At 42.5% G+C, this 8,557-nt stretch overlaps 1 protein-coding gene across 3 annotated transcripts in view; it reads right to left on the bottom strand.

Annotated features, from left to right (window-relative positions):
* Positions 1 to 1,766: 1,766 nt before the first annotated feature.
* HNRNPA3 (heterogeneous nuclear ribonucleoprotein A3) overlaps positions 1,767 to 8,557 on the bottom strand; it is a 71,317-nt gene continuing 64,526 nt past the window's right edge. For all 3 annotated transcript variants that reach the window (XM_029605872.1, XM_029605874.1, XM_029605875.1), the window contains 4 exons: positions 4,510 to 4,653; positions 2,372 to 2,512; positions 2,222 to 2,291; positions 1,767 to 2,129 (listed from right to left, as the gene is read on the bottom strand). In XM_029605872.1, the coding sequence (XP_029461732.1) occupies positions 2,239 to 2,291; positions 2,372 to 2,512; positions 4,510 to 4,653 (338 nt within the window). In that variant the 3' untranslated portion in view covers positions 1,767 to 2,129; positions 2,222 to 2,238. The remainder of the gene's footprint in view (positions 2,130 to 2,221; positions 2,292 to 2,371; positions 2,513 to 4,509; positions 4,654 to 8,557) is intronic.

Raw genomic sequence — 8,557 nt, 5'->3', positions numbered from 1 at the left:
TGTAGGACATGCTGTTTTGTCTAGTCTATTGGTATGCCCAATTAAAAAATGTTGGGTGTACTCAATGTGGCATATTAAATAAGTAACTGCTGCCATAAATCTACCTAAAGACCGATTTAAGTGTTATTTGGGCACCTTTACAAAAAAAAAAAAAAGGCTTAGCCACAAAAGCCTAGATCATCTCACCTTTTCCTAGGTAAATACTCACATGACCTGGCAATAAATGCTCAAAGTTATACTGAAAGTGTTACATATAATCTAAAATAGTAAATAATACTCATTACTTGATCTGACATTTACTTACTGTTCAAGTTTGAAAGAAAAACATGAAGGGTAAAAAGGATATTTCCCTATTGGCAATTTGACTGGAAATCAGACAGGTTAAAAATGCTAAGTGCTATGCTCTGATCCAGACCCAATGTAGAGAACCATTGGCAGCACAAACGTAGAAAGGCAAATCTACTTTGGCTATGGATGCTTCACTTAACAGCAACCACAACTAAGCGCATTAAAAAAAAAAAAAAAAAAAAAAAAAAAAGCTACAATAGTGGCTTTTACAGAGAAAAAAAAGTTTTGCAGAACCAGAGAAAGCTCTTTGTGTCAAAGTAGAGACTACTCTGGAGACACCAACTGAGCACATTATCCTGAATTACTGGTTGCTGGGATTAAGACAGCAGATATGTTTTTTGTTATCTCCAGTTGCTTCAATTTTATTATTGGATTCTTTAAACAATTTTAGAATCTCAATTTTTTTTTTTTTAAAGGGGGTTCGGGAGATGGCAGCAGAGCTACCTTTAATTCACTTTTCAATGCATGCTAATAACCAGCACAGCAGCTCCCCATTTTATTTAGGCTCAAAAAAAGTATGGAGATAACAAAGGTGAAGCTTAAAATACCACCCCAGTATGTCTTCAAACCAAAAACAAAAGGAATTTAAAATTGTGCTCAACTGAACTGCAGTACTAGAAAATGTTCTAGTACTGCCTATCAAAAAACATGTTCTATTTATAAAGAACCCTGCCAATACACTAAAACTGGATCTACTAATATTCATTTCATAATCAGTGATGCAGGATACTGTGCTGAATGGAGTGGCACCAATTCCCTGTATTAACAATATTTAAGTTATCTGAAACAAGGAATTAGGAGCATGTTTCCCTATTTAAATACCTAAAAATGGATGGCAGAAATCATGGGACTCCATACATACACTGAAGCTCCGAGTTTCAAACCAATCAGTGTAGATGAAGAAAGTACATTTACTCTGAGTATATTTACTGTTACATCCTTCAATAAAGGGGAAGACAAATTTAATCTCCAGGTACCACTACTGAGTTTTGTTTCTTCTTTAGCACATACATCTTGATTATTCACCCATTTTACCCAGTGAGTTATGAAGTTGCTTCACTCAAAGACTGAATGTGCTATATCCATGCATGGTAATTTTGATAAATTCAGGACCAAGAAACTTTGTACTTGAGCAGTTTTCCTGCTACAATTTTAAAGCTACACTTCACAAAGAGAAATGGAAGTTTAATTGTATACATATTTGAAGAACTCATAGCACAGCAAGAATGACTTAAGACTGTAGGCTTTTCCTCAAATATCTAGCCTTAGAGAAATGAAATTACTACTTTATAAAATAAAAGTATAACTTGCAATATTGGACTATCATGAATATACACTTTCAAAACTACATTTTATTCTTGTCAATCCAGGTTCTCTGTTACTTGAAAACGTGGAAAAACTGAACTACACAAAAAAGCTTAAAAGTTAAAAATTCCTTAATTTTTTATTCCTGGTATCACTAGCACAATTTACAGGGCAATATACCTGATGTAATGGAAAATAAAATGAGACAAAGCTACAACAGATAAAAGACCTCAGGAATGTACATCTAATCAACACTACATTGCATTAATTAACAGCTGCACTTTTCGCAAACTGTGGCTATGACCGTCTGAACAAGAAAGGTTTTTCTGTTTAAGCTGCAGTAACTTTTCTGACTATGGATCCTCGCTCCTTCTGTGGTAGATTTTACAGCTCCTCTAATGCACATGGACGACTGTCTCAAAGTAACCTGCAGCTTTCCTGACAACTCCTCGCACTCTCCTGCTAAGAACTGTAGCCTGTTGAATAATACAGGATAAGAAAATTATTATATAGTTTTAGCAGTAATATATTCTACATTATGATGTTATGCATGTCTAAAAATACATACCCTGTTCTGCTGGATTCTTAAAACCTTCTGCTGCTATATCCACCACTTCCACCACCAGATCCATAACCACCTACAACGTAAACATAACATGTTCAGAGCTTTGACAACGCACTTGAATTTATTCAATTAGTATGCTGCAGTTATAATTACCACCATAGGGGCCACTGCCACCTGAGCTTCTTCCGCCAAAACTACCACCTCCTCCACCTCCTTTCATGGGTCCGTAATTTGACTGCTGCTGCCCACCATAGTTTCCAAAGTCATTATAGTTTCCACTGCCACCATAGTTTCCTATAAACAAACAATTCAGTTTTAGACAGTCAAGATGAAAGAAAATAAGTAGTCCAATTTATCCATTTAAGTCCTACATTTTACAAACTCCAAGATACAAGTGGACATTAAGCTAGTCTAATAATAGTAGTTATTAGCACCTTGTCTCTTATGTTATGCAATTAATCACTTCTAGTGCAAGTCTCTTGGGAAAGAGAACTTATTTGGATTGCACACAAATGTTTTAAAGTTATCTGAATTTTTAAACTCGTATTTAATCAGTTTTACATGATAAAGAACATGTGCTAAAGTAAATGAACCCTTCAATGAACCTTGTGTCCATTAACATGCATCTTCTCAAAGTTGCATATTAGTATGCAATAGTATTATTGCATCCTATTGCAAAAACTGTTATAGTTTGATTTTGTTAGCCTAGGCAGGATAAAGCAAGCTGTGATGGGGTCCACAATTCTTTCCTACTGATGTTTTGGGACATCCTGCACCCTCCCCCCACCCAAATCAAAGTGCCAATGGCCTCAAATTCCTCCACAAGCCTCCCCAATACATCAGGACACAGTATGGCACACCACCAGCCAGCATCATTTTCATCTGGGACTGGGGTAGGAAGGTGCCATACTCCCTCCCCACTTTGATCTTCCTGTGGATGATAACAGAAGGATGAGTGATGAAGGAGAAGGGAAGTGGAACTAGCCATACATCAATGATCAACTTAATGCCTGATGCATTTGGGCCTTGTAATGCATGCAACATAACATACATAATATGGCCTTAGACAGGTAAGAAACCTATTTGTATGGAGGTTTAGTACATCAGGTGTTATGCCAGATGTTAAATGCAGCTTAGTAAATCATGAGAATCTCTTATGCTGCTCTACTGGATCTAAATCTACTGAACAAAATTTAGTTTTTTTGACTACTACCAACAGCCACATGAAACTCCAAGGAGGTAGAATACCTCTTTTGGAAAGTGCTATGTTCAAATTGTATGTTAGTTTTAAGAATACTGATGGAACAACTGTAGGCTAGCAGAGTAATGCAAGAAATCCAATCCCATTTTCTTTCTGTGGGGGGAAGGTCTATTTTTCTGACACAAAACTACAGTTCCCAGTTACAGTAAAGAATTCTGCAAGGCAGGGGTTGGTGTCCAGTCAGTTTTTCGGGATATGTGCAATGAATAAGCTTGAGAAAACATACATGCCCTGTCTCCATTATATGCAAGCCCATCTTAAGCATTTTCACTGTGGATATCCTGACAACCTAACTAGCTAAATGTGTCCCAAGGACTGGGCTCAGATCCAATGCTCCAAGGTATTCCATATTAAATTTGCTTATGCCTATGTCACAGGAATGCTATCACCTATCTGGTCAATGAATTGTTAATTTGACAGTTTGGTGAAAACACCTCCCACAAGCACCACCTCACCCTTGCAATCATAGATCAAGGGTGAGCAACTCCACTCCTCAAGAGTCACTAAACAGGCCTGGTTTCACGATAGCTACAACAAATAAGTATGGGAGATTTATAAAGAGTGCACATAAAAATGCATATTGTGTGGATAGCCTGAAAATTCAGCCAGTCTGCGACTCTTGAGGATCAGTGGGTCACCCCTGAACTACAGATTCAGAACTGAAGTTTTACCTCCTTATAAAATGATTAACTTGGTGTTGAAAAGTTCAGTTACATAACTGAGGGGACCCCAAACTTGATTCTCAAAAGGCCATAATCTAGTCAGGTTTTGAGGATGTCCATAATGAACATGCAAAAGGTCTATTTGCATTATGATGGAGGCAGTGCATAAAAAATATTTCATGCATACTCACTGTGAAATTCTGAAAACCTGACCAATTGTGTCCCTCGAGGACAGAGTTTGGGAACCCCTGCACTAAAGTATGAACACTGAAGACTTCAAAATTGACAGTTAATGTATTAAAACCGGCATTTACTGGCAAATATAAAAATGGTAATACACAAAAATCTCCAAATAGACCAAGTCTTACCACCACCAAAGTTTCCTCCTTCACTGTAGCCATCATATCCACCACTTCCACCACCACCATATCCACTGCCTTGGTTCCCATATCCAGGGCTACTACCGTAACCACCTCGACCACCATAGCCAGAACTACTTCCATAGTTCCCACCTAGCAAGAAATATTCAGGAGAAGGCATGATTTATTGAAGTAGAACTATACAGAATACATAAAGGAATTCTTACCAGACCAAGCATTCTTAAAAAGTATTGTAATCTTATAACCAACACACTAGATTCAGAAGACAACATGTCATACGTTCTTCCAAGAAATCCATTATCTCAACTACTGGAGAAATTACTTACCTGATAATTTCATTTTCCTCAGTGTAGACAGATGGACTCAGGACCAAAGGAAAATTGGTTCTTATCTACTAATTTTTGTTCATGTAATACCACAGATCAGTCCAGACAAGGGGGGTTTATTCATCCCTACCAGCAAATGGAGACAGAACAAAAAAAACAACAACTTTGGGCACTGCTACTTATCCGAGTGTGCCACCTGCAGTCCCTCAGTATTGACTTGTACCCAAGATAATTTAACAAGGCAAATTAAATCCCCTGGGATGGATACCCCTAAACCGGATAGCCAAAGTAAACACCACTTCCAGTAAAACTTTGAAACTTCCAGAAAAAAAAAAAAAAGAACATCCTAACAGATTTTAAAAACCTTTATGAGCTCACAGGCCCAGCAGCAAAACAAGCAGTCTTTTGGCAGAAACACTGAGGGTGGGCTTCTGGACTGATCTGTGGTATTATAGGAACGAAAATTAGCAGGTAAGAACCAAATTTTCCTTTCCTGAACATACTCAGATCAGTCCAGACAAATGGGATGTACCAAAGCCCCCCCCCCATACTGGGCAGGAACCCGAAAGACCCGCTCTCAGCACTCTCAAAGGACGTCACCTCCGGCGCGTGCACATCCAAACGGCAACACTTAGTGAAAGTGTGAAGTGAGGACCAAACAGCGGCCCTAAATATCTCCTGAGGAGACACCAGCCAACATTTGGTCCACGACGCCGCCTGAGCAGGGTAGAATGAGCTTTAAGACCCACTGGAACCACTTGGCCCTTAGCAATGTAGACAAAGGTAACAGTCTCCTTCAACCAGCAAAGCGTTTGACACTCTCTCTGCCTTCTTAGCTTCAAACAAAAACAGATAATCAGATCGTCTGAAAGAATTGGTGACCTTCAAATAGCACAACAGGCACACTGTACATCCAACAGCTGGAGATTCCTACCCATAGAGGGATCATGAGACCAGTCCGGAAACCCGACAACCCATCTGATTCACATGAAAGGCAGAAGAAGGCACTGTACGAAAAGACACCTCGTCGGGAGAAATCCGCAGGAAAGGATCGCAGCAAGAAAGGGCCTGTAATTCTGAGATTTGCCTGGCCGAGCAAATGGCAACCAAAACGTCTTCAAGCTAAGGACCTTTAAAAATGTGCGACTCAAAGGGAGCCTCACAGAGAACTCAACACCAAATTGAGATTCTACTCCGGACACACGTTCCGTAGAGGGGGACGCAAATGTTTGTCGCCCTTCAGGAAACGCACAATGTCTGGATAGGAGACCAAAGGCCTGCCTTGCACCTTCCATCTGAGACAAAGTAGGGCTGAGACCTGGACTCCAAGCGAGCTATAAGCCAACCGGACAAGCCCTGCTGTAAAAAGGACAAAATGTGAAGGGAAGACAGCAGCTGATCCACATTCTGCTGACCACACCAGGTCTCAAAAACCTTCCACACCCTAGAATAAGCAATGAAAGTAGCCAGGTGTTGAGCCTGAAAGAGGGTAGCAATAACTGGCTCCAAATAACCCTTCAGATGCAACCTCTACCTCTCAAAAGCCAGGCTGCGAGACAGAAGCGATCCAGCCAAACTGAAAATATGGGACCTTGACATAGCAGATCCTGCAAATGAGCCAGCCACAACGATTCGTCCACTGCCAGATGTATCAGATCGGAGAACTACAGATGTTGTAGCCACTCCGCCCTACCAGAACCACTGAACCTGAATGCACTTCTATCCGTCTGAGCACTCGCACTATGAGTTGCCACGGAGGGGAAAACGTAGAGGAGAAGCCATGTTGGCCATGGGCATACTAAGCATAGAGGCCCACTGCTCCGGGCCTCTCACCTGCGACTGAAAAACCTTTCAGTCTTGGCACTGGCCCGTGTCGCCATGAGGTCCAGTTGAGGAGTCCTTCAATGGGCACAAATGTGATTCCAGGCTTCTGGGGAGAGTTCCCACTCCCCCAGATCCAACTGTTGCTAGCTGAGAATCTGCTTGAACATTACGTCTGTGATACAAGAGGCTGCGATGCCCCCGAGATAAGGCTCCACCCACAAAAGAGCAGAGCCTTGCAAGCTACAGCGAGACTCTTGGTTCCTCCCTAGCGATTTATGTATGCCACTGTCCAAAAACACTCACCATCTGAAGGGCTCTGCGCACCGCCTGTGTCTCCAACCGATTGATGGACCAGGCCTGTTCTGACACTGACCATCTGGCCCAGACACACTGCAGCTCAGCCCCTGAGACTGGCATCCGTGGTGACCACCACCCATTCCAGGACTTCGAAAGGCATTCCTTTCTCCAAATTGGCAGACATCCACCACGTTAGACTGGATCTGGCCTCCTTCAGCAGAAGGAGAAAAGTACTGCTCCAGCATAGGATTCCAACAGGACAGCAATGCCTTCTATAGCGGGCACATATGAGCGAACGCCCAAGGTACCAGCTCCAGTGTAGAGACCACTGAACCCAGGACCTGCAAGTAATCCCAGACCCCTCGGAACAGAGAAGCTGAGCAAGCAAGCTATCTGATCTTTGATCTTGATCACCTTCAGCTGTGAGGAACACTCTGCCCAGCTGAGTATCAAATCGGGCCCCCAAGTGAGACTGAGAAGGTACCAGGTGACTTCGTCAGGTTGATGATCCAGCGCAGCAACTCCAATAGAGATCATACCTGAACACTGAGTGCAAGCACTCCTCCTGCGACTTCACCTGGATGAGCCAGTCATCCAGATAGGGGTGCAACACCCTATCCTCTCTTAGGGTTGCCGTGACCAGCACCATCACCTTTGTGAAGGTTCGAGGAGCTGTGGCTAGACCGAAAGAAAGGGCCAGAAACAGAAAATGCTTATCCAGCACTCTGAACCGGAGAAACTTCTGATGGTCCTGCCGAATGGGAATGTGAAGGCAGGTCTCAGATCCAGCGAAGCCAAAAATTAGCTTTTCGGATTGCCGAAATCACGGAATGCAAAGTCTTCATCCGGAAGTGCAGAACCTTCAAACTCAGATTCACCTTTTACAGATCTAAAATGGAGCAAAAGGTGTCCTTTGGAACCACAAAATAAGTGGAGTACCTTTCCCTGTCCCTGCTCAGACAACAGAACCGGGAGTATAGACTCTAGGCTTATCAATCTTTGCAGCGTCTCCCCTATGGCTGCACGCTTGCTTTGGGAAAGACAGCGCAACTCCAGAAAGACCGGTCTGGGTGGATGAGTAAACTAAGGCATAACCATCCCTGTCAACCTCCAGAACCTACTGATCGGAGGTGATCTTGGTCCACTCCTTGTAAAAACAAAACACCCTGTCTCAGATTGCTGCTTGCAAGGAGCGGACTAGCCTGACTTCATTGGGAAGATGCGTTTCCGCCTGCTCCTTGAGCAGGCCCTCCTCAAGAAGACTTTCCTGAGCCTCCAAAGGACTGTTATCTACCAGAGGACTGCCTTGGCTCTGTGGATCCAGTACCCCTCACGGAGCGAAACCTGGATCAGGCTGGAAGGGGCTTAAGACGTTTTCTCGTCCTCCGGAAGCCTATTACCTTTGGTCTCTAAGAACTTCATACGCTGATCGAGGTCCTCCCTAAACAGAAGCTTGCCCTTGAAAGGCAGATTACATAGTTGAGACTTGGAAGAGAGATCTGCCGACCAATTATGCAGCCAAAATAGCTATCTTGTCACCACCACAGAAACCATACTTCACGCCATGGTGTGCACGAGATCATATAAGG

Source organism: Rhinatrema bivittatum, chromosome 6 (genome assembly GCF_901001135.1).
Source record: "Rhinatrema bivittatum chromosome 6, aRhiBiv1.1, whole genome shotgun sequence".
In the NCBI taxonomy this organism is placed as follows: domain Eukaryota; kingdom Metazoa; phylum Chordata; class Amphibia; order Gymnophiona; family Rhinatrematidae; genus Rhinatrema; species Rhinatrema bivittatum.
The sequence above is the reverse complement of the archived record's forward strand: the minus strand, read 5'-3'. Positions and strand labels throughout refer to the sequence as shown.